This window comes from Mercurialis annua, linkage group LG4 (genome assembly GCF_937616625.2).
Source record: "Mercurialis annua linkage group LG4, ddMerAnnu1.2, whole genome shotgun sequence".
Classification (NCBI taxonomy): domain Eukaryota; kingdom Viridiplantae; phylum Streptophyta; class Magnoliopsida; order Malpighiales; family Euphorbiaceae; genus Mercurialis; species Mercurialis annua.
This window is the reverse complement of record NC_065573.1, coordinates 31,218,657-31,245,620: the sequence shown is the minus strand read 5'-3', so window position 1 is coordinate 31,245,620 and position 26,964 is coordinate 31,218,657. Positions and strand designations below refer to the sequence as shown.

At 29.2% G+C, this 26,964-nt stretch overlaps 3 protein-coding genes across 4 annotated transcripts; all 3 read left to right on the top strand.

The window, feature by feature from the left end:
* Positions 1-1,612: 1,612 nt before the first annotated feature.
* On the top strand, positions 1,613-3,863 carry LOC126676737 (protein NRT1/ PTR FAMILY 2.3-like). The gene is made up of 4 exons (XM_050371008.2): positions 1,613-1,729; positions 1,814-2,031; positions 2,102-2,571; positions 2,998-3,863. Exons 1-4 carry the CDS (start codon positions 1,630-1,632, stop codon positions 3,845-3,847), a joined length of 1,638 nt encoding a protein of 545 aa, XP_050226965.1. The 5' UTR covers positions 1,613-1,629; the 3' UTR covers positions 3,848-3,863.
* A 7,177-nt stretch (positions 3,864-11,040) lies between these two features.
* Positions 11,041-13,363, top strand: LOC126679338 (F-box/kelch-repeat protein At3g17530-like). The gene is made up of 2 exons (XM_050374352.2): positions 11,041-11,159; positions 12,142-13,363. The coding sequence occupies exon 2, from the start codon at positions 12,180-12,182 to the stop codon at positions 13,242-13,244; it is 1,065 nt and encodes a 354-aa protein (XP_050230309.1). The 5' UTR covers positions 11,041-11,159; positions 12,142-12,179; the 3' UTR covers positions 13,245-13,363.
* A 9,009-nt stretch (positions 13,364-22,372) lies between these two features.
* Positions 22,373-26,508, top strand: LOC126678015 (proline-rich receptor-like protein kinase PERK4). Of its 2 annotated transcripts, none has more exons than XM_050372866.2 (9): positions 22,373-22,522; positions 23,178-23,823; positions 23,959-24,510; positions 24,734-24,820; positions 24,910-24,980; positions 25,096-25,172; positions 25,533-25,677; positions 25,795-25,956; positions 26,081-26,508. In XM_050372866.2, exons 2-9 carry the CDS (start codon positions 23,304-23,306, stop codon positions 26,318-26,320), a joined length of 1,854 nt encoding a protein of 617 aa, XP_050228823.1. In that variant the 5' UTR covers positions 22,373-22,522; positions 23,178-23,303; the 3' UTR covers positions 26,321-26,508. The 2 variants fall into 2 exon arrangements, with proteins under 2 accessions (XP_050228823.1, XP_050228822.1); XM_050372865.2 differs by lacking the exon at positions 22,373-22,522 and adding an exon at positions 22,529-22,937.
* Positions 26,509-26,964: the final 456 nt, after the last annotated feature.

The following is a 26,964-nucleotide window of genomic DNA, read 5'->3' as shown; positions in this document are numbered from 1 at the left end:
ATACTATTCAGGTAAAGTTTAAGTAACTATGACTACTATTCATGTATAATATGTAATAATCTATGTAAGTAATGTAACATTTTTTTCCTTCAAATCAAACAAATCTTTCAACTAATTATTAATAAAATAATATTTGCATTTATAAGAAATTCAAACATCTTTTAACTAATTATTTATAAAATAAAATATTAATTTAATTATTAAGGGTAGAGTACTAAGTTATCACTACTACTTTAATAATACTAGTGTCGTTTTACGTGTTTCACACGTGACTTGTGGTGTGACACATTAAAATATTATATTTATGCCTAGTTAATAATTATTTTTATAGTTATAAATTATATTTAAATATCAAATATTAAATAATTATTAAAATAGTAGTTAATCAGGTTATTTATAGAGAATATAAATAGAAAATACCAATTAAAAGTTTATCAAAAGTAATTTATCTTTATTAGAAGTGGTAATTTCTTAAAATACATGTTTTGATAACTTATTTATATTTTTACTTGTCAGGTTTTGATTTTTTTTATTGACTTTTTCTATTTATGAAAAATATATTTTTATTTTTATTTCACTAAAGTCCTTACTTGAGCGTTGGAGTGAACTTCCGGTGATTTCTACCAGAACTATTTCTGACCTCTGTTTATTGGTGTGTGCAAGGTACCCTGGAGTTCAGATCAATTTTGCGATTCATCAGGGAGTTTATGATAATTTTTTCAAAAAAAATAGTAAGTACTTTTTTTTAGAATAAGTACTTAAATTAACTGGTATAAAATAATTCTAACTTGGAGGGATTTACTTCGAGTCTCATTATTAAACTTAATGTTGTAAAGCTCGCAAATTAAATATTTTGATAAAACTAATTTGTTTATTTATAACAGAATACATTTTAATTAATCAATATAAATTTTATTTATATCTCAAATATGAAAGTAACTTAGTATATACTCCAAATCTTGTTAAACATTAGGGCTTCCGAATATATCCTTTTGTTATTGTGTAAATTTTAATAACAGAATTAGATCCTTTTGTTACTGTGTAAATTTTACTAGTTTAATTGTAAGTTTATGTAAATTATACGGGTAATTGATTTTGGAGGTCACTGTACTTTTCAAAAATTTCAAAATGGTGACCGAACTTCAAAACGTAACATTTAAGTTACTATACTATTTGCTTATGTTAAGATAGAAGGATTTTTGGTCACTGAAGAAAAATATTTCGAGTCGATTTTTTGTTGATTGTGTGTATATATGAAATATAAGGTAATATTTGTCATAAACAATCAAAATTTGATTACTACATATGTATAATTTGACCGTAAAACACATAAAAATCTTCCGAAATCACATATTTAAAAGTTTAGTAACCATTTTGTTACGTTTTGAAGTTCAGTCACCATTTTGCAATTCTTGAAAAGTACAGTGACCCCTAGAATCAATAACCCAAATTATACACACTCCAGATAAGATTGACCTTATAAAAAAAATCTATAATCAAAACAAATTTAAAATTAAAAGGATAGAGACCTAAATACCCATGAAACGTAAAGTTGTTATACAAGAGTAACAAAAGAAAATATACTAAAGAGAAAAGCAAAAGTAGAAAAAGAATAATAGAAAAAGAAAAATGGAAGCAGCAGCGCCGCGAGTGTTCAGCTCCATTGGAACAGAAGAAGAACGAACTGCAGAAGCTAAAAGAATCTCTGTGGCCTTTTGGTTGATTACTGGTGATTCAATCTCGATCTCTCCCTTTCATTTTATTTTCTCTGCTTTGATTTTGTTAATTGACATGGAAGTTGATGTGCATGCAGTGACTATGGTGGCGAATTCAATAGCAGATTTTGGATGGTCATCGAATCTGATCGCATTTTTTATAAATAAGCTTAACATAGGGGCCATTGCTGCTACTCAAATCAATTATTTCATTCTTGGTTGCAATAATTTCTTTGTCATTTTGGGATACATCGCCGCTGATTCCTTCTCCAACCTCGTCTCTCTAATTACTGTTTCCACCTTCATATCTTTTCTGGTATGCATGCTTTCATTAGTTTTTGCTCTATATATTTTTACGTATAATATGATGGTAATTTGATATTCAGGGTATGATCATGCTAACCATAACGTCAAGTATTAAATTGCCTTCAAACGTTTATTCATGGGGAGCTGTGTTTATAAGCACGACATTAGCTTCATTAGGAGGAGCATGTACGCGCTTTACTATTGAAAATTTGGGAATCGGCCAATTTGATAGGGAACAAAAGAATGCAGCCTTAAATATGATATTTACCCGTGCTTTTACATTTCTCATTGCCTTTGCACTAAGCTTTACGGTGATGGTTTACATCTACGATAATGTTAGTTGGTGTTTAGGGTTTGGGATTTGTGCCATCGCTAATGCCATTGCTCTAGTCGTCTTCTTATCCGGAAGACGTTTCTATTGCCAAACTAAACAGTATGGAGGTCCGTTTACTAGCATTCCCCGTGTTCTCAGGGAGATATTATGGTCACATAATTTTCAAGAAGAGAATTGTTATCTCGGAGATACTATAACTAAGGTGCAAAATTTCAGGTATGTACGATTCAGCTTAAATGGATAGTTGTTCTTGTCTACACACTATATGAATGGATGAATTCATCAGTATTGTAAGAACCGGACTAGATCTAGTTCAACTACAAACCAAAGGTCAATCCCAATTCGATTTTTTTTTAAAACCAGAAATGTGGTTCAATCAGTTTAAACCAAAAACCGTGGATTATATATACATATGTTTACTTTTGTTTGGGTGCTTCAACCAGTGTAACCACTGGCTGAGTCAGGAACTACAAATTGTTGGCCTATTGGATTAATGTTAGTGGTTTTGTTTTCAAAAATAATAGAATTAAATGTGTAACATTTGACACACGGTCCTTATAAAAACATTTGATACACATAATTATTAATATTTGTTTTGCATGTATTAAAATATATTTAATAAGACATAAATATGCTATACAGATGTGTGAATGGCTTGGTCACAAAATGGAGGCGGCTATTTACAGTGGAGGAAGTAGAAGATCTGAAAACCCTAATTAAAACCATGCCATTGTGGCCAAGTGACATGATCTTGTTTGCATGTATGAGTATGCATAGGGGCCTAACAGTCCTCCAAGCCCGTGCTATAGGAAATTGGAATTGGAATTCTGGTGGAAATAGTACTAGTAATGTTTCACCTGCGTCTTGCCTAATGTTTAACCTAGGGGGCATATTTGCCGGATACATGTTTGGAATCATACCATGCATGTTTATCACCGGTAAAGCTACATCGAGGCGTCCCCTCCGACTCGTAGCATCGAGCCATGTTTTTATTATCATAGCTATGGTGCTCTCTGCTCTAGTGGAGCCAGCGAGACGTCGTTTTGGGGATTCATCACTCGGAACCGAAGCTAAATCTTCATGGCTTGAATTACAGTTAATTATATTAGGGTGTGGACAGTGTTTTTACATGATAGGACAAAGTATATTATATACTCGAGAATTCCCATGTTCGGCATTAACTGTCTCCGCTTCTATATATGCGTTGTTAAGCGGATTTGGATATCATATAAGTGCAGTAATTACCGGTTTACTGCTTGCATTCACCGGATGGTTACCTGATGATATTAATCATGGCAGACTGGATTATGTATTTTGGATGTTGGCAGTACTTGCGGTGCTCAACTTTGGATACTTTCAAATTTGTGCCGCCAACTATAAGTATCTGATAGCTCTTGATGAGGATGACGATGGTGCTTTTGCCAGCAAATTTACTTTTTCTCGCGTTATCGATATGTTTGGGTTTGATCATTACGGCTATATTTTAGCTTGAGTCGCATTAGTAAATTTGCAAGTAATCTTCAATTATTTATGATTTTTTTTATATAGTTTTCTAATTTTTATACTCATCTAGAATTGATAAAGTTTGTTTTGCACAATTTTTCTTCGGTTTTTTTTTTATACTAGTGTTGTTTTACGTGTTTCACACGTGGCTCGTAGTGTGACTCGTCAAATAGTAATAATTTTACTTATATTTATTATACATTATTGATAATTATATTTATATTTAATTAACAGTTATTTATATCGTTAAATATTGTATTTAAGAATAGAATATCAAATAATAATTAAAATAGTAGTTAATTAGCAATAATTTATTTTTTTAAATAAAGAATATAAACTAAAAAAATAAATAATAATTAAATAATATTAATATATTGTATATATTAATTAGTACTAAATTAATTGGAATCTTTGTTGAATCAAATTCTAACAATAATAATCTAACAAAATTATTAACTTTATAATTTTATTATTAAATGACTAAGCAACTTAATTTAAGTAATCATAATGGCAGCATTAAATAAATAATCAACGTATAAGATATCTATATAGTAGTATTGGGTTTCTGAATCCAATTTCAAGTACTCAATATATGTGGTCGAAGAATTTTAATAGCCTTTTATACTTTCCTTATCAAATTCAAATTCAACTGTAAATTCAAAGTCATTCTAAACTCAAATTCTAACTTCTATAATTAAACAAATTAATTTTATATTTAATTATTAAATGACTAAAAAGCCTAATTTAAATAATCAGTTAGTAATAAATTAAAAAGGATTGTTCAGTAAATTTACCTATCCCCCCCTCCGTGCTTTTATATATAGTATAGATAAAATATTACCTTTTTTATACTAGTGTCGCTTTACGTGTTTCACACGTGGCTCATAATTTGACTCGTCAATTTACATTTTATTACTTATTACTTATTACTTATTACTTATTAATTATTTACTATAAAAATAAAAATAAAAAATAATCAATTATAATTACTTATAATATAAATATTAAATAATAATTTATACATTACTTTATTAAAATAATTTATCTTAATTAGAATTGTAGATGATTAAATAATTAAAATAGTAATTATAAATATTATAAATAGTTTATTTTACAGTATAATATATTTTTATTAGAAATAATATTGTGATAATTATAGACTTATGTCCGAGAGATAATATAGCATCATATCACTACAAATTCTATAACATACTATAATTTTGGAATTTATATCCTTTAATCATATACCAAATAAGATATCATAATATATAAAATCTTCATCAATTAGGAATACGGCACATATTCAATTAGGAAGACGGCACATAATCAATTATTAATAAAATTGGGGAAATCACCATATAAAATTGTGTAATTTTTTTCTTGGTTAACAAACAAATCGGCTACATTTTTATCTAGAAATAAACCCTAAAACCAAATAAAAGCAATAGAGAACAAAAGAAAACCTATTAATGATAAGTTCATAAATTGGCCATTTTTTGTAAAGATTGTGAGAACACTGAACTTCATTAATGAAATTATATTAGGCATATTAATATTTTATTAAACCAATAATATAGTTATTTTTTAATTAGAACTCTATTCTATTATATTTAGGACTCTAATTCTAATTGGGTCTCTAATTCTATTATAGTTAGGATTCTAATCATATTATGTCTTTAGTAATAAATTAAATAAATAATTAGTTAATGACCATACAACCATTATTTAGTAATAAATTAGAAAGGATTATTCGGTAAATTTGCATCCCCCCCCCATCCGTGCTTTTATATATAGTATAGATATAGATTGATAGATAGGAAATTAGACTGACCACTATGAAAGCCTAAAATAATTCTTTCTTTATTATAGGGTAGTACTATTCGCCGCCCCAAATAACCACCCACCGCCCAACTTTTGACCAAACTACCCCTAAATCATTTTCATTTTTTTAAAAAAAAATTCAATTCTCTCAAATCAATTAAAAACCCAACGAATATCCGAACGAATTTATAATAAAAACGTTAAAATCGACTAAAAATAAATCTAACAATTAATCGGTTTTAAATTTTTTCATTTAAAAATTTTTAATTTTTTTTTAAAAATTTTTTAATGGGCCATCGACGGGAGATGGCGATGGTCCAATGGACCATCGTCCAGCTTTGGCGATGGTCCAATGGATCATCGCCAAAGCTGGACGATGGTCCAATGGACCATCGCCATCTCCTGGCGATGGTCCATTGGACCATCACCAAAGCTGATGGTCCAATGGACCATCGCCAGGAGATGGCGATGGTCCATTGGACCATCGCCATCTTAGGGCGATTGTCCATTAAAAAATTTTAAAAAAAATTTTTAAATTTTTAAATGAACAAATTTAAAACCGATTAATTGTTAGATTTATTTTTAGTCGATTTTAACATTTTTATTATAAATCCGCTTGAATATTCGTTGGGTTTTTAATTGAATTGAAAGAATTGATTTAAAAAAAAAAAACTGAAAATAGGTTAGGGGTAGTTTGGTCAAAAGTTGGGCGGTGGGTGGTTATTTGGGGCGGTAAATAGTAGTCCACTTATTATACCACCAAGCTATTTGTGTTTGTGATTATAAAGGTTTTTAATGCAATTCGAACCGTTGATATGACAGGTTCGAAAATTTTCCAATTGAACCGGCCGGTCTAATTCGAGTTTGACAACCATGCCAGTAATCAAGGGATTATCATTGTCCTCACTATCATTTCACTTTGTCTTTAAAAAGAACAATATTTTCCTAATGCATGAGGCAGCAGGAGTTCCTGCAACATAGTATGTGGCAGCCTCTTTGGCTGCTACACTTATTTCCTTTATGTCCACATTAAGTGGTTAATTAAGTAGTTAATTAACCATTTTACTTATTATAATGAAACATTTTTTTTATCAACATACAAAAAAACAAAAAATTGTTCGTCAATTTTCAATAAAATAATGTATACATTCAAACTATTTTTTGCTCTTTAATCTATATATTATTATTTAAAAGTGCCATCTAATGTATATGTTGCTTTTTAATCTTTATATTATATTATAAGTTATAATATTTTAATTTTTATTTTAATTACAAAAAAAATATTGCTAACTATTATTAATTATATTTTAATTCTTACTTTTTTAATTACTTAAATATTTTATTTTCCAAAAGAATGTACAAATATATAAATATTACCCGACTGAAAAATATTTTATATAAAATTTTATTTATGTTATTTTTTTAGATTGCATTTCATTTCACATTTTCTAATTGATAAATTTATTTGCTATATTTTAGTAAAATAATCAAATTTAAAAAAATAAATTAATATATGATAAAGAGATCAATAAAATAAAATTAAAAATGTTATTAAATTAGTTAATTATTTATAAAAATATTATAACATATAACATAATATAAAGATTAAAAAACAAAACATATATTAAATGACGATTTTAATTAATTACAATTTAAAATTACAAAGCAAAAGATAATTTAATCACACTTTATTTTATTTTCACTAAAAATCGGTGGACAGTTCTTTGTTTTTTATAAGCCAATAAAAAATAACTCAGTATGCCTTAGTAAGAGATAATTGTACATTGAAATATATATGTTATTATAATAGTTAAAGTGGTTAACTAACTAGTATTGAACTAGTTAATTAACCACTTAAATAGAAACAGATGTGGTAGCTTTTGGGCTACCATATAATAGGTAGTAGGAAAATATTGTTAGGATTTGTTTTGTTATTAAGCCTAGTTAAAAATAGGTTAAATAATTAAAAGATGCCAATTTTTTTATAAAAATTTCACAAAAATTTAAATTTTTTAGTTTTATCTAATTTGCCATGAAACATATTATTTCGTTTTAATTTTTTTCCTTTATATAATTTTACTTATGTGGCGTTGATGTGGCATGTCATACATCATCACCAAATAAGTAAAATAGTGTAATTGGATAAAATTAAAACGAAATTATGCGTTTTAAGACAAATTAAATAAAATTAAAAAATTTGAATTTTTATAAGATTTTTATAAAAAATTTGACTTTTTTTGTCATTTGGCCTTAAAAATATACAAACTATCATAATTTTTTCATAATCAATTTAAGGAGTCGTTCTACGGTACCACCTCCTCTTAAGTACCACTTTTAATTTATGCCATTAGATAATAAAAGTTTGATCTTAGCCGTTGGATTTTTGACTTGTTATCAGATATACAGGTTAAACTTATCACTATCCAAACTCTTGAAAGAGTTTATACTTTTATGGACCCACATGTAACTTCAATCAGTTTTTGTTAGAATTTCGGTGGAAAATACAAAAAAAAATTATCAAATAATCTTTAATATTTATTTAGTGTCTCAAATTGACACTTAATTATTTTTAGGTTTTAATTATGATCCCTATTCTTTTAAAACCTGAACTTCAAGCCTTTTATTTAAAGCTTAATGTCATAAAAAAAACTCCGACCTTTCATCCTCTTTTCAATCATACCTTGATATTGAAAATTTATCAATTTTACCCCATTTTGTATTTTTTTTCATTTCAATTGTACCCTAAAACATAAAATTAATCTTTATTTATTTGACAAAAGTTCAAAAAAATTCTTCAAAAATGGTCAATTTAATATAAAAAGTTAATCGAATTCAAAAAAGGATCAATTTAGAGAATTTTTGCCAAATAATAAAAGATCAATTTTATACTTTATGGTACAATAAAATGAAAAAAATACAAAATAGGGTAGTATTGACTGATTCACAACGTCAGAGTAGGATTGAAAATGTGATGAAAGGTCAGAGTGTTTTTAAGACATTAGGCCTTTATTTAATTATGATTTTTTTTGTTAACCCATCTGATTGATAATTTAAATAACTCATTATCAAGTTGATATGGCAATCAAATTAAAATTATAAAAGTCACATATATTTAAAAATAAAGTTTAGGAACATTTTGTATCTTTTTCCTTTGGGCTCGCAAATGAATTAGCAAGATTCTCTGTATCTACCCAACCTTTCTTTTATCAATGATATATAGTATCTGATCAATTGAACCACAATTGCCTTAAGTAAAGTAATCATTTATATGCTAAATAGTAAGTTTCTTGAGGAGTCATCCTTCAAATGCCAAAAATATCATTTTTTAGAATTTTAGAGATAAAAGATACGATTAACGACTAATATTCTTGAATATAGATGGAACTTGCAGTATACATAATCATATCTCCAACGACTATTTTAACTCCTTATCAACATCACGTTGTTATTTTGTTAATGAACATTAACTTACCGTACGACAATAAAAGTCTCGAGGCAAGGCAAGGCAAGTGAGCAATTATCTAATAAAAAGATGCCTAAGTGCCTTAACGACAACGTTTTTAATTTACATAAAATAATGTATAAAACATAAATTGGATTATAAATGAAAAATTGAAATGTGAGATATTTTTAAAATTATGCTTAAAAACACTAAACATGAGGATATATAGTAGTAATATCTCTAAATATATTATTGTTTTCTAAACAAATTGAAAATAACGGCATAAAACACACACTAAATACTCATAAATTTATAATTAGACACAACTGATAAAAGGTTTAAATGTACCAAAAATCACCAATTTTTGCGTCTTTTTAGTTTTTGACATAATTTTTTTATTTTAGCAAAAAAGTATATTAACTTTCGAAATTTTGTAATTAAAGACACCTGCACCGTTTAGGATGTAAAATGACACTGTTTTAGATTAAAACAACATCGTTTTGGATGTATAATGACACTTTTTAAAAAAAAACACGCGTGATCTTAGTTGCAAAAAATTAGAAAATTCATGTTAAATATAAAATTAAAAGATGATATTAAATACCAAAAACACGCGAAAGTTGGTGATTTTCGTTACCTTTAAACCTTTATAAAATTAATATGAAACTAAAAAATATCTCGTTCCACCGATAGACTAAACATGGTTACGACATGAGGATGCGAATGCGTCGGCCGAGCCGATTTCGAGATTAGTTTTATTGTATTGCATATTATAGTATGGTTGTAAACTTTTTCATTAATAAATTTTTAACAATTTTTTTGTACAATTTTTTTTTTGTTAAAACACGGTAAAATGTTTATTTAAATTTTTATTTATTTTTTATTTTTGTATTATTAAGCATAAAAAGGGTGAAAATAACAACTCTTTCGGAACAGAAGATTGAAAATATTTTTCAAAACGATTCTGATTTTTTTTAATTTTTTTTATTTGTAGTCAATGATTGAACAATTATTTCCTAATCATTGACTTGGATTTATCTCCTTAATGATTGGAGATAAAAGTACTTCCTAATCATCGGGGAGCTCCTATCCACAATTCAATTTGCTGATTCGGTCGGTTCAGGCACTATTCTGGAATTGTTTTGCACAGGGGAACTATAGAAGATTTTTTTTTTGCGAATAGGAGCCCTTTTGTCCAAAACCCAAGTTTACGATCTACATCATTCATTTGATATGAACGGTGTAGAATCATTGAATTTGACCCCAAAAGTTGAAATAAATTTTAGGAATTCCAATTTAAAAAAATTCAATGTGTTACTTGATTTTTAATTTTTTCATTCAAAATATAATCATACCACAAATTTATAAAAAAAAAAAATTTAAAACTAAACTGATTTTTTGTTTGAAATCAATTAATTTTTTTTCATTTAATTTAAAATAAAAATATTTAAAACTAATGTATTAATGTTAATAAATATTTTCTACTTTTTTATAATGATTTTGTGAATTTGTTTGACAGAAAAATGTATTTCTTGATATATTTTCTACTTTTTTATAATGATTTTATGAATTTGTTTGACAGAAAAATATAATTCTTGATAATTAGACGCTTTGACATAAGTAACGGAAGGAAAGCTGCAAATTTGATCAAATTCAGAAGAAAAAATTGACATAAAGAATCTCTCGGAGATTAGTAGTAAGATAATTACACAAAGTAACGATTGCGGCATGTTATTCGTACAATAAACTAATCAGGCGTTAGCTACGTGTTAATATTTAATGGTAAAGAAATAAAAAATAATTGAAGATTCTCGGAAATACGATTATTTCAGAGATAAATTAGGAAGAAAATCAAGCGTTTATAAAAGGGTATATTTGTCTTGAAGCAATTCTAAATATTTGTGAATAACATACGACAATCAGATTCTCCCTTTTCACATCCTAATATTTGGCAGTTTTCAACTGAGAGTGGATTTACAAGAAAACCCCAAATTATCAAACTTTATCCGTCGATCGGTTTCATTCTGCAATTCTTCAGGTACCGCCGTTCTATCTATCACTTTTTCTCCACTATTCATACGTTTTTTCCTTGACATTGAACTTGAATTTGGGGATTTGATGCGTATTTGGGGATCGTTTTAAATTGTTTATGCCAGTCGCTCTTGAATTTTCCAAATTGAGATTTATTATCTCTGCCGTATGAGCGTTTTAGTTAATCTATGTCATGGACTTAATTTTAATGTCTATACGATCTCTATTTGTCGAAGTTCTGTGAATTTTACGAGCGGAAATTTCTTTGCTTGAATTGCATTTTTTTAAGGGATTTTATGTTTTTAATATTATTGTTGTTTAATTGATTAGTTGCAAAAGTCTTTTGGATTGACTAGCATGCGAATTGCGACTTTTTATTACTAATAATTAGCTTAATTGATAGTTTATATAGCAATGAGCTATTGCTCAAATGGTATAAGCGCTATGTCGTGGGTTCTTCCCTTCCCCAATTATCAAAATAAACAAATTGATTGTTTAGATATCAGGATTTCTATGCATTTGTTATGTTTGCAATTTGTTGAAGTGAACCATATATGTTACCATGAAGTATCTTCTGCTGTTTCATCTGTCATTAACATAAATTCTGCGTGGCTAGTCATGCTTGGTGTTATTACTACTCTGTGTATCCTTTTGGTTTCACTTTAAACAACGTTGAAATCCTAATCTTAATGTTTTTGCACTAGGATAAACACTCGATTTCCGCATCTTTTTTACTTGCTAACCTTATAGTCACGTGGGAATAGATGTTACCGGAAAGGCAATTGCTTTTTAGCAGTTGCAGTCCATGTCATCCTATCTAAATTAATATGTTATGGGTATCTGGATTTTGGTCTGTTATTGATGCCCCAACCCAAATATTACAGGATGGTTAAATCTTAAAATATATATATGATTCTTGAATAGTCCATCTTCATAAGCATATTATGATTTTGTAACTAGTAGTCCTGATTGGCAATGTTTTGCTGCAGCCTAATCAAGTGGAGTGAACTTTTATTTTGGATATAAAATGCATCAAGCAAGGAAACCCTGCAGGTCTATTAGCAATAAAAATGCAAATATGTACATGGACCTCAAAGATATTCTTAGAGAAAATGCCCTTCGTTTTCTTCCGGCTAAATCGCTTTATCGATTCAATGGGGTTTGTCGTGATTGGAAGTTGCATATTTCAACTCCTTTCTTTCTTCATAACCAGTCAAATTCCTTTCGTGGTGTGTCGGGCTTATTTTGTCAATCTGATAAAGGCCTGCCAACATTTATTTCCCTTGATTCAATGGCCTTTGGAGTTCCAGACCCATCTTTGAAGTTCTTGCCTGAACTTGTCAACATCAAATCTTCTTCAAATGGACTTCTCTGTTGTCAGGGTACGACTGGCCATAGAGCTTACTACATCTGCAATCCGGTCACTAAGCAGTGGAAGAAACTTCCTAAACCATCTGTTGACCATGGTTCTGACTCGGCTATTATGCTTATCTATGAGCCATCATTACTTAACTTCGCTGCCGAATACAAGCTTGTTTGTGCATTTCAATCTGACCTGGATGGATTAGAATTTGATATTTATTCCTCTGCTCAAGATTCTTGGAGACTGTCTGGTGAAATTTGTTTCGGCAATCGGCAGATTGTTCCCTCTACAGGTGTTTATGCTGGCGGCGTTGCCTATTGGCGGTCAGGGAGTGTGAAAATTGTTGCTTTTGATGTTGCAACTGAACGATCTACGCTCCTTAACTCCGCTACAGGTACGCTCACTGCGGTGGATGGGAAGCTTTGTTTTGCTTGTGTGCAAGGTAACAGTGTAATCATATCAGAGTTGTCAAATGCCTACACAAACACTATGCAAATGGGTAGCCGTACAAATGCATGGACAACAAAAAAGATAACTTTGAAAAGGAAAGATGGTTTGAATTTTGATGTTGAGGGAAGAGTGATGTTTTTCGGTGATGTTCTGGTGACTCAGTCGACAGAGAAGAAATGCATTTCATACAACTTGAAGACTGAAGAAATCAAGGAATTGGGTAAAGCAGAATATCATGAAAGAATGTTTCCCTATGTCAACAGCCTTGTCGAGATATAGTTACAATGGGCTGCCATAGTGAGGATGTTCAGGTTTCATTTTTTTTTTTCTTTCGGATTTGGCTATGTCACAATATCTTTTTGGTTTTCAGTTTGCTGTGCAATTGATTTGATTATTCTCACAGGTCTCAATTAGTATAGAAATCGATGCAGGTTTTTAAGTTTATGGGAAAATGAGATTGAAATTCTGATCTAGGCGTGTTTATACAGTTCTTGCAATTTCTAAAAACATTTATTTTGATAGAAAACAGGCTAATGATCAAAACTCATCCACTTTGCTCATAATATTCCTCATTTTTCGATCAAATTTAATTGTTAGGTTTCAAGTTTTGTTACTTTACTACATTTTTTTTTAACTTTTTAATAGACCATCTAAACATTTTACGTCATTACGTGTGTAACTTAAACTAAACTTTTTAATTTTCATAATATCATTTATGAAACTTAGGACATAATGAAGCTGCTAATCCTAACAACAAACACAAGTATCAAACAAGTATTCTTGTGTCCTAATAGGAATTTATCGAATCAACAAACCAATTAAATTGCTATATTGATGTCCTTGTTATAAGAAATTGGTATTATGTTTAGAGGTGGCAAAATAATAATCCAACCAAACCCAGAAAATACAACTAATTTTTATCCAAAAGATGTTTGGATAAGTTTTTGTCCAATTCATTTTGCCTTAAAGTATTCTGGGCTATATTTTTTTAAATGATCCGATGAATAAAATTGGGTCAGACGACATATTTCTAATTTAAAATATGTAATTTTTTTAGAATACCAAATAAAATTTAAATTTCAAATATAATATTCAGTGATGAAATCAAACTAAAAATTTTCATTTTTTTTAAAAGAACCTAAACAAACATAAAATTAGTTTATCATAATTTCAAGTCGAATCAAATCAAAATATTTAGTTTTTTTTTTCAAAACCAAACTAAAACGAACTAATTTTTTTGGTATAGGATAATATAGATTATTCCTATACTTAAGTAGAAATTTGACCACGATGAGACAACATGTAAGTTACAAAATACTAGAAGAAGATTAGATTAGAAAGAAAAATAATGTTAAGGTCACATAACTTTCACTTTTTATGTAAGACAAGAATTGTGATAAATATAAGGATCATTTTTGTACCTTTTCCCTTAATTTTGAACAAGGAAGTTTAATACCTCAGTTTTATGAGATAAAGAATTTACAGTTCGACTTATGAGATAAAGAATTTACAGTTCGACTGAATCTGATTATCATATCCAACATAGCAAATTCTGAAGTTGATGACTGCCTAAGATAATTATAAGAACACGAGTATTCAAGTATTTAAAAGCAAAGCAATACATATGTATTGCTTTGCTTTTACATACATGGATACTCACTGTTACTATATATCTTAGGCAGTCATCAACTTCAGAATCTGATATATAACATGCCATCTCCGTCTCAAACTGTTTCATTGGTAAATGAAATTAATATTGAAGGTTTTATTAGAAAAGTTATGTATTATATACAGCTCTTGCTTTAATTAATTAATAGCTCATGCCATGCACTATGCACGTCATTCCTAACTTGATGATCATGCATATGGTAAGCTCTAATTCATCTTATGTGTGTGTGCTTAGGGATTAGTTGATAAGCTAATCTTTCGTGTTTTTTATATTTTCTATTTTCTTCGTATATCTATTTTAAGAAAAATGTAAAATACAAAATTTCTATTTCTATTTCAATCTCATCAAACAAAACATTTTTATTAGTTCCACTTTTATTAAAATATCAATTTTAATTTACTCTTCTTGTAAATTACTTTTAATTTACATTAATTTTATAATCTATATAAACTACCAATAGTATTTATTTCAATAAAACTTAATTCAATCTAGATAACTGAGATATTACCAATGAGTTATAACTCAAATGATATTACCGTTGAGCATCAAACTGCTAAATTGTGGATTTAAATCCTCCCACAAGCGCTCCTCCTTCTCCAATTGTGCAAAAGACAAAAGATAATTGAGAGATTTTCACCTTTTTGACATCGATTTAGTTGAAACAAACCCATCTTGTTGTTGGCATTACTGAAACAAACTGTGATTTTTTTTATAAACAAACTGTGATTATTATCATTGAAGTTCCTCAATGAAAAATATTGGTCAAATTTTACAATTTATATAGATTATTTGTTGATTTATAAGAGCTCTATAGTAATTAATTGTGTTTCTAGTTCATGTCTATGCCCTATAACTGTGTTTTTCTAAAAAAAAAAAATGACACTAGGAATGGATGGAACTCTTGGAAAATCCTTTGAAGGATGCAATAAATTAATGTTATGTAGAGTTGTTGTCTTTATACTAGCCTCTGTTTCATATATTTTTCATATAAAATATTGAATCTTTTAAATCAAGGTGCCTTGGTTCTTAGTCAAAAACTTTTTTTTGTCAATACGATTTCTATTGTATTTTATTCATATTTTTTTTCACAGGCTTACTCTATCCACTAAAATCTAACGCTTATTGAGGAGTAGGTCGCTATTTTCGCATACAGTTGACCTCTGATAATTAATACACATGGTAGATCAAAAATTTATTAATTATTAGAATTATTAATTTATAGAATTTATATAAAAAAATTATAAAAAATATTTTAAAGCATCTACATTAATAGACCTAATATTAATATTATATTATAAAAAAACTAACTAAATACGCTTTACAATTACTCAATTTAAAATAAATAATTTTACATTCAATTTAAGAAATACCGATTGATATCAAACTAAAAAATAATTATTAAGAAGTTGTATTCATAAAGTAAAATAATTTTTAATATTTTTTTATACTAGAGATACTTTACTTACTTTAAGTTGTTTATCTAATAACTTTTTTTAAAATTTCTAAAAAGAATAAAAAAAGTCATAATTTGCTGGTATTTTAACTTCCACTTTATGAATTAAGGTTAGTATTGCTTCAAATAAATCATAAATTGTTATATATTTCTTTAAAAAAATCTCTCTAATAATTAATATTCATGTAGAATATATTTTAAATTTTATTAATTATTAAATAATAGAATTATTAATTATCCAACGTGGAACGAAGTTGGTTCTCTCAATTTTCTATTAATTATTAGAATTATTAATTTATAGAATATTAACTATTAGAGGGTCGACTGTACATGTTTTAATTTGTTGTATTGTTTTTTATTCTATGGTCCTCAAAAGTTTTATTTGATTGACAGCTTTTATATTTCTATCTTAGAGGAATTGCTCTGGCGCCATTGGGTAGAGCTGTATTTTTTTAAAAAATTAATTATTGTTCAAATATTCAATTTATGGATTTAGTTTTGAAGCTATCAATTAAGCTGCATTTTGTAATTCTTTGAGCTTGAGAATTTCTTATGTATTTATTGCTTAGAGCTTGGACTGAGAAATTGAAAAGGAAGATGCAAATACTACTGTACTACTTTAAGTTTTGCTATATTCATTTGCGTATCACTTTTGTACCTTTATTTTTAACAAGGAAGTTTTAGTTTTAATGAGGACTTTTTAAAACTCAGTAGATTTTGGTGGTTAAATGCTGCTTTTTCTTTATAGTGTTGCATGATAATTAATTTATCTGTAAAATATATAGTTCCGTACAAGCAAATCAGAAAGAATATAATAGATTTGAAGAATTGTATGAGATAGAGATTTTTATTAACACTCATATGGAGTGAAACTGACTACCTTCAGCAACATATCAAAATATAATCTTGTATTTTGGAGTTGATGACTCCCTAGCTATGATAGTTACATTCGCATCACTATCTATATGTATGTAAAAGCAAAACAAAACACAACGTTTCCATTTGAAAACATAATATGCTCTGGTGCGAGTTGAAGCTCTTCCTCTTCGCCTCCGAAGCATAAAAATACTTTTGGAATGTAGTCCACGGGATTGCTCAGTGAATTGAAACAGGTGTCCAGCTCCCGAAATGCAAATATTTTCTTTTTGCCCGTCACACCCCTTCTGAATGAATCGCGGATCTTATTATACACATCCTTTAGAAAGTGTGTAATCCGCGTACCACTATCCAACATTACCCCGTATTTACCCGTCCTATCTCTATTCCAATATTTAGCATCGACAGGGACCATTTTCCCGTTAATTTTGATGCCCCGAAACTCCACATAGTGTAAATCTAAGTGTGTTAGTTTCACAACAAATGTAGTGTTCCCGTTAAGGTCCGGGAACTCATAGAGATACAGTGGGCATTATCTGTCCTCCTTTTAATTATTCCATCAAATTTGGACTGTGCAGCAACGAAACCAAAAGAAAATCTGCTTGCTTCTATTTGGTTTGGGAAAGAGTATTTGCTATGGTGGAATCCCAAGATTCCATCATAATAGCCCTCAAATACACCTTCGTTATTGCATGCACATCCAAAGATGATGCTCTTATTTAACATATCATCTTCATCTGATATAATTTCATAGTTTACAATATATTGGCACTGAATCATTATGCAGCCATTTATAAAACAGTACTTGGTATTATCACACCAATATGAAGAGCAGCTTACTGGTTTGTGAAGAGCAGCTTACTGGTTTGTGAAGAGAAGCACCAACATGGCAACACAATCAATACATATAATATCAACTCCAACGATTAAAGATATTGAAGAATTGAAAGCCCAACAGCTAATTACATATTGATCTGATTTGTTGATAAATGAAAGATTGAAGTTAGTATTAGAAAAGTTATGCGTGCATATATATATGTACAGCTCTTGGTTTAGTTAATAGCTTATGCCATGCACTATGCACGTCACTCCTAACTCAGTGATCATGCATATGGTAATTTTTCTTAAAATAAATACACGAAAAAATATAAAACATCTTATCTGTGTGCTTAGGGATTAGTTGAAAAGCTAATCTTTCATGAATCCACAATTTATATTTTTTTTTCGTGAATTTATTTTAAGAAAAATGTAAAATACAAAATCATTTATTTCTATTTCAATCTCACCAAATAGATATTCTTATTAGTTTCCATTTTTACTAAATTTTTTATTTTTATTTACTTTTTCTTAAATCACTTTTTTAATAAATTGAAATTTTATAAAAAGGCACAAGAAATGGCAAAAAAACGTTTGACTACACCAAGCTTTCGCACATGAAGAGGCAAACTAGTTGCACAATAAAGGCTACGGCTTAGAGAGTAAGCAAATCATCCAATTAAAATACAATCAAAACTTCTAAAAAAGTCTTGATTATCTATATAAATTAAACTACCTATTTCATTTATTTGAATAAAACTTAATTCAATCTAGATAACGAGATATCTCAACCCTATCACATTGATGTAGTTGAACCAAAATCATCCATGCTATTAGCATTATTGAAACAAACTGTCAGATTTTAAAAAAACGACCCCAAGTCTTTATATTAACTCGCTCATTCATATGTTTTTCGCATAAAATATTGAATCATTATAAATCAAGGCGTTTTGATTCATAGTCAAAAACTTATTTGTCAACACGATTTCTATTGCATTTTACTCATATATTTTTTTTCACAGCTCAGTCTATCCACTAAACTCCAACGCTTATTGAGGAATACATAGCTCTTTGCACATACAATTTTTTTTTGTATCGGATTTTACTCTACGGCCCTCGAAAATTTTATATGATTGCGAATATCCTGAAGGAATTGCTCTGACATTGGGTGGAGCAGCTGAAGAATTGGAAGGTGAAATTGTTGAGATGAGTGACATCAATTATTGAGTTAATGCTCTGTATAAGCATTTCATTGAGTTGTATTTTTTCACTTTGTTGGTTAGGAATGTTAATATTAGTTCAGTGTGGAACTTCCTCGGGTTTTTATCATCTCGTTAAATTTGTTTTGAATTTTCATATAATATAAAGTTAAATATTTTTATGGCTTCCCATATTTTTTTAACCACATGTTAAATCTTGATATATTAATTTCTGGTTCAATTCCTTGCACCTTCTTCTGTTTGAATAATAAAATTTCAAAAGATGATTAGCCAAGACGCATGACATCAATCAAAGGGTGGAATAAAGTTCTTAAGAATTTAAAAATGTAGTCTATATTCACTAGAGTACTTCAAAAGATATCCATTTTTCAGATTAAGAATTATAAACTGATACATGAGTTATAATCTTGCCGCCTTACTACAATTTTCTGATATTGCACCGAAGATCCTTATGATCGTTCCAACTGTTTCTGAATTAGACGCTTGGTTGGCCAAAATTACTTAAGTGAAATGTATAAAATTAGATGTTTATTTTTTTTATTTTTTTTTGTTGCTAATATTATTTGCATTCTCATGATCTTTAAAATTGAATCGAATTTTCGGAACGCAAATATTCTTATTTTTTAGGTATTTTCCTAAAAAGCCCTTTTATTAAATTTTAATTATATTTTTTAAGACCCCCAAAAATTATCAAGATATATCACAACAGTGTCTTCAATTTTGCAATAGAAATTATATTTCATATATTATGGTCTCTCAATTTTAAATGAAAATATTTAAATGATTTATGGTCTCTCAAATTTAAATGAAAATATTTAAATGATATCATACTATTCAAAATAAATTCATCTGAACTTATATTGGTCCAAATGACATATAATGAGTTTTAAGCCATTTTCTATAAAATCAATTTATTTATACTAAATACCATTAACATCTCCTCACTTTAATTTGTTTACTTATTTCATGTGCGATTTATCATTTAAATATCGTTAAGGATAATGTTACAAAAAAAAAAGTAATAAAAATAAATTAGTATGTCTATATCACATTATAAAGTAATATGCTCTTTCTCATAAAGATATAGATAATTTTTTATTTTAAACGTCTAAAATATAGATAGATTTGCTATTTTAGTTTGAATAGTTAACTTTAAATATTAATATTACCTTTCATCAATCTGAAACCGTATGAAGAATTATGAAATGACTTATGGAGTTACATGTTAAATGTAAAACATTCAAATATAACTAACAATAATATCATCAAAAATTAGAACAAATGGAAAATTGATTGGAAAAAAGAGTAATCAAGTTATAAAAATTGACAAGCACTGATCTTGGTAATAGTAATCTATATTAACTAAAATAATTAAAATTTACAATATTTATTAATTTTGGAGTTTTATTAGAATATTAGAAATAAATTTATATCTAACAAATCTTTAAAGCTAAATAAATGAAGAGAAAAAATGCACAATTAGAATATTTGTCTATTTTCTTTTGATCCTTTTGTGTACTGTAGTTATACACACCACATGACCTTATCAATTATTTATGAGAAAACTATTCTCTGGACTTTCATTTATGTCACATTTTAATTTTTTTCTATTTAAAAATTAAACATTTTGTTTTTTATTTTATTTCCGTTAACGTTTGCCATTCTGTTTATTTTTTTATGTTAGTTAACTAAATCAAATGACTAAACTAAAAATAATAATTTTGATTTAGTCTTTAAACTTATTTCAATTTAATTTGTTTCACTTTATTTATATTTAAAATATTTAAATATAAATTTTAAATTTTCTTCATTTACTTTTAAAAATTAAAAGATAAAAAGAATCATTTTTATAAATATTAAAACGTTAATAAACACTAAGAGATTACATCGAGTCACTAAATTATTAAATTTTATAATAATATAATTTTTTTATACATATTAAAGTTATAAATTTAAAATTTTAATATAATTTTTTTAATCAAGTTTGTTTGATAAACCAACTTATTACTTAAATTAATATATTAAACACTTAATTGTTTTAAGTTGGTTTGATAACTCAAAAAAGTTCAACTTAACTTATTCAGTTAAGTCAAAAACCACTTAAAATAATAAGTCAAAAATTTTGACTTATTTTTTTAATAAAAGCATTAAGTTATTAAATATTAGTTTTCTCATTGAATAAACTCTATATCCTTATTATTTGCATTTATTACTAACGAATAAAAATATTTTATCTCACATTTTATTTTAATATTACAAAGATCAACACTTAAAATTGCAAATTACTATATTTTTACTATAGATATGTTAATTTTAATCTATACTTTTTTTTATAGTTTATATGTCATTTATTTAATATTTCCGCTCTTAAACATTATTTGAACTTTCGTTTGTAACACACAACATCAAATATCAGATTTAAACGGTTTTAAAGAGTTTTAAAAATTTATTTGAAGGATTATTTTCAAATTAAAAGGGGGCATCATTGTAATCTTTAAGGATTAATTATCAACATATGCGATTAAAATGTATAATTTTTATTTATGATATATGTAATATTTATAATGTTTTTTTAAATATTATTTATTTATATTTTAAAAATTTAAATAACATATAATATATATTTAATAATTTTACTTTAAAAATAGTTAATTTTTAAAGGTTAAAATGTAATAATAATTTTAATAATATTCAGTAATTGCAGACTTGCAGTTATCAAACAGACTTATTTAGTTCAGCATTTAAAAATTTCAGTAATTATTATTTTCAGCACTTAAAATTCAGCACTTAATTTTCAGCACTTAATTTTCAGTTTTATCAAACACCACCTTAGTTGACTAACACAAAAGCTGAATGAAATAACTAAAATTTTAACGGAAATGAAAACAGAAATTAAACCGTTTGATTTTTAAATGAAAATGACAAAACTATGAATTATAGATATGCAAAGTAATTCTTCCACCATTTGAAGGAGGTTGTCAAGTCCTCATAAATGCAATAAATTCCTCTACCTAGATGACAAGGATACCGGAATAGTTTTAGTAGATAATTTTTTAATCTAACTTTTTTAATTTTTTGAAATTAAGTTTTAATTTCTAAATCGTACTTGTAATTTTTTTGTCGAATCGTGTTTGTAATTGGATGGTCTATTTGGTGGTTAAAAAATTCCTGGTGGGTGACTGTATTTACAGCTTTCATCCTTTGGAGGGGTTGAATTGATAGTGTGGAGTAATCATTTTATCGTTATATTTTTTCATACCTCATTTAATAAAGTTTAATCTATGATTAAAAAAAATGGACTTTAATCATATAGTACTTGTTCGTTATGTTGTATACAATTTCAGAAAATAAAAATTATCCAAATAACGATTTCTGTACACTCTTCAACGATGGAAGATGTAAAGAAAATTTCAATTATTTGTTTGAATCTACAGAAGATATACAAAAGAAGCAAGAACTTAAACTTGATTTTGAGATTATCAAATCATGATCGATGGAAACAAAAAGTCAAGAATTTTAGTCTGTAAGTGTAGTGAGAATAATGAAATTGATTCAAATGTATGTTGTGTTTATATATAGTAAGGTTATAAGTTATAAAGAATGTTCTTATCTGATCATGAGTCGGTTACAAGTGTGTAAGCAAGCGTAAATTGTGGATATAAGTTTATGTCTGTTAACTGTTTGTCGAAATGCCTAAGAAAAGTAGAGGCTGTCATTTGTTTTAATGAGGCAAAAGAGCGCAGAAGAAAAGCTGTAGCCTTGAAATGGTAAAAGAATTTGAAAACAAATTGAAGTGAGAAATGGTAGCAAATTAGACAAGTGGCTAAGATAACAGACAGCCCTTCTTTGTAGGAACCCAACCACACTCTAGAATGAGAATTTTGAGATGCAGCAGCTTTTCCTTCTCTTTGCTTTGAGATCCCACCTCTTTTTTTCAGGTATCTAATCTTAATCTTCTGCAATGTTAAATTAAAGCTTTCTTTTTTTTTATTAGCGATTCTTGATAAATTTTGCTACCCTTGTCAAGAATATGATCAAATGTGGGATGTTTTGTGTTTATGGTGGTTGGTTAATTAATGTAGAATGATCATCATGGTTAGTTTTGTGTATGTATGCATCGATTATCATCGTTTTGACGTATGAATGCTCGCGAGTCACGATCCATGACATTGTTTCAGGGGTCTGCGAATCTTGAGACGAGCAGTTAGGGGAGAGGTGGAGTTTCCGGCGGGTTTTTAACAACGCAGGACATTATTTGTTAGCCGGAATCAAGTGCTTCATGAGATAGTAATAAGGGAATTAAAATGTCTTCACCTCCTAGCAATTCTTCTGCTGCATCACCTGATTCTAACACTCCACCTTCACCACCTACACCAGCTGCACCACCACCATCAAATTCATCTCCAGTACCTTCACCACCTGCACCTCCACCTGACACAGCTCCTCCCCCACCGTCCGTTACATCACCTCCGCCAGATAGTTTGTCATCCCCACCACCTCCACCACAATCTAATCGTTCATCACCTCCACCACCACCTTTAAGCAATGACTCACCTCCTCCTCCACCCAATTCCAATAATCAAGCATCACCTCCCCCGCCTCATAGATCATCACGGCCGCCACCACCAGGTCCACCAGGTCCACCACAAGCTTCCTCTACAGAAAACAGTGGTCTAAGTAATGATCAGATAAAAATCATAGTTGGTGTAACGGTTGGATTTGGGTTACTGATCATTGCAATTTTGCTAATATGTGGTGCAAAATTGTGCAAAAAGAAGAAGAAAAAGGATAAGCATATGCAATACTATGGAGCTTACCAACAAGGTAACAAGTCGAACTAATTATCATGTATTACAAATCTATTTTTTTTCTCTTTCATTTTGACATTCTTAGGGTGAAATATGTAATATATATTTATTTATAAGCATTCTGTAAATGCAATGATTTATATATGCATAGGTAGCGACCCATATTACAACAGCTCAGGCCAGCCAAGTTGGAAAAATGGACAGCCAGTGGGACCAGACCATATCATGAAGATAAACCAGTCACCGGGTCAAATGGGATCATCTCCAGGTGGTGGTTGGCATGGACCTCCTCCACCTCCACCAATGATGATGAGCGGTGATATGAGCGCAAATTTCTCCGGCCCACACCGTCCACCATTGCCGCCTCCGTCACCAAATATTGCTCTTGGATTCAACAGAAGTACCTTCACATATGATGAGCTTGCAGCAGCAACCGGCGGGTTTGATCAAGTTAATTTGTTGGGACAGGGAGGGTTTGGGTATGTGCACAAGGGTGTGTTACCTAATGGGAAGGAGATTGCAGTTAAGTGCCTTAAGTCTGGTAGTGGACAGGGAGAGCGGGAATTCCAGGCTGAAGTTGAGATTATTAGCCGTGTTCATCATCGCCATCTTGTGTCACTTGTCGGATACTGTATTGCTGGAGAGCAACGAATCTTGGTATATGAATTTGTTCCCAATGGTACCTTAGAATATCACCTACACGGTAAGTTATTAATTCTAAATGTTCTCTACATACATTTTGTTTGCTGAATTGTCTTTTACATAATATCTAGATTTAAAACTTTAGCCTTGAACATGATTACACTATATAAATGATTTAGAGCAATTATGGCAAACAATTGATGAGTGTGCTAATACTGTAATTTTATAAGGTAGATAGCAATTATCTTCCCTACATAAATAATCTAAAAACATTTTATATGCAGGAAAGGGTGTTCCCGTCATGGATTTCCCGACAAGGTTGCGAATTGCATTAGGCTCAGCCAAAGGACTTGCCTACCTTCATGAAGATTGTAAAAAATTCACACATACTCCTAATTTTCTCTCACATATATTAAGTATATCATGTAATCACATTTTAGTTGTTTATAACTATGGGCAGGTCATCCTCGAATTATTCATCGTGATATTAAAGCACCTAACATTCTCATTGATTTCAACTTTGAAGCCATGGTAGGCACTTATCATACATGTTATTTTTTGTTTTTCAGAAGGAATTTTTTTTGTCTGTTTCTATGCAATCATAGTATAGCTGTAGTTTGTAATATTCCTGTTGTTGCTAATATAGGTTGCTGATTTCGGATTGGCTAAGCTTTCGTCTGACAATTATACTCATGTCTCTACACGTGTCATGGGTACATTTGGGTAAACCTTTTTAATATATTTCCATGTTTCTGATGTGTTTTATTCTATGAATTTTTGAACTCGTCCAATCAAAATGTCAAAATAAATGAATGCAAAATCTTTCAGCTCAGGTTACAATTGATAAAATTGAAAAGTGAAGCTAGAATTGATAAAAAGGCGAACATTTACATTATCCAAACATTCACATATGTCTAGAAATTTCGATGAGATAGTATTTTTAGTACAATATTAACAATCTGAAAGTTTTTTTTAGACATTGGCTAGCTGAAAAATGAGCTCTCGGAAATTTATATTCCACATAAACCAAATCTGTACACCTCTACGTATCCTAATTAACATTACTGAATATTATTGATACAGGTATTTGGCTCCAGAGTATGCATCAAGTGGGAAGTTGACAGAAAAATCAGATGTTTTCTCATTTGGGGTCATGCTTTTGGAACTTATAACAGGGAAGAAACCTGTGGATCCCACAAATGCAATGGAAGACAGCCTAGTTGATTGGGTAAATTCAACTTACATTTTTATTTTTTCGTATTAAGAGTATATATTTTTTCCTCAAATATTTATCCATGCAATTTTGTTGTTAAGTTTAAAGTATTAATATTGGTTGGATTGATAGGCTCGGCCACTTTTAAATAAATCACTGGAGGATGGGAAGCCGAGTGAATTGGTTGATCCTCGGTTGGAGAATATATACAATCCAGAAGAGATGCAGCGCATGGTTGCTTGTGCTGCTGCCAGCATTCGCCATTCCGCGAGAAAGCGCCCAAAAATGAGCCAGGTACATCTACTTAATTTGTTACTTCTCATTTTGCCATCAACTAAAAATTAGAGCATTTTTAATGTCTATGAATTTGACATGATTTGAGATAGCATGTGGCTAAAAAGTAATGGTAATTACACAGATTGTACGTGCATTGGAAGGAGATGTATCACTGGATGATTTGAATGAAGGAACAAAGCCTGGACAAAGCTCCATATTCAATGGAAGCTCAGACTACGATACAACTACTTATAATGCAGATATGAAGAAGTTTAGGCAAATGGCATTATCCAGCCAAGAGTTTGGGAGCAGCGAACACGGGACGTCGAGCAATGACTCTCGAGATATGTCTCCCATGGCAATCCGTAAAAACAAGTTATAAATGTCCAAAAAATTTATTCATTTTCGACGTCGATATACAAGTATATGCATAACAATTGCCAATGTTATTATTATTTTTTGTATGGTAATTTAGAAGCTGTGTTCTTTCAAAGGGTTAAACTTTGAGAAGGGGAATCTGCAAAGTATAGAGATCAAGATGACTTAATGGAATATTTGTGTTCTTTCATACATCTCATGCTCTGCTACTACTAATTATAATGCCTGGATATAACTTCCTCAGACAGTTTAGCTTATATTATAAGTGTCTAAGTTCTCTGTATTTTGCAACCGGGAGTCTATTAAGATTAAATTCTATTACTAACACAAGTTATTTTAATCTTCGCTTAGTGATCAGCATTATTCATTTACCCCATTTTCATTGAGCCAATAATCTTTCTTAGCTTGATAATGTTTAACATGTTCATGTGTCGGCCTTGGATGGGGTCGGAACGGGTCTAACTAAACTTGACATTTTTAATGTAAATTTGAGTCCGATTCAGACTTCATATTTACTACCCAATTTCGGCTCGTGCAGTAAATTTGTTTGTAGGACTTTGGCTGGATTTTTACAGGCCTATATGGAAAATTACTTTTTAATGAAAGCCCGAGTCCGCCTATAAAAATCATACTTATTGCAGTCTCAGG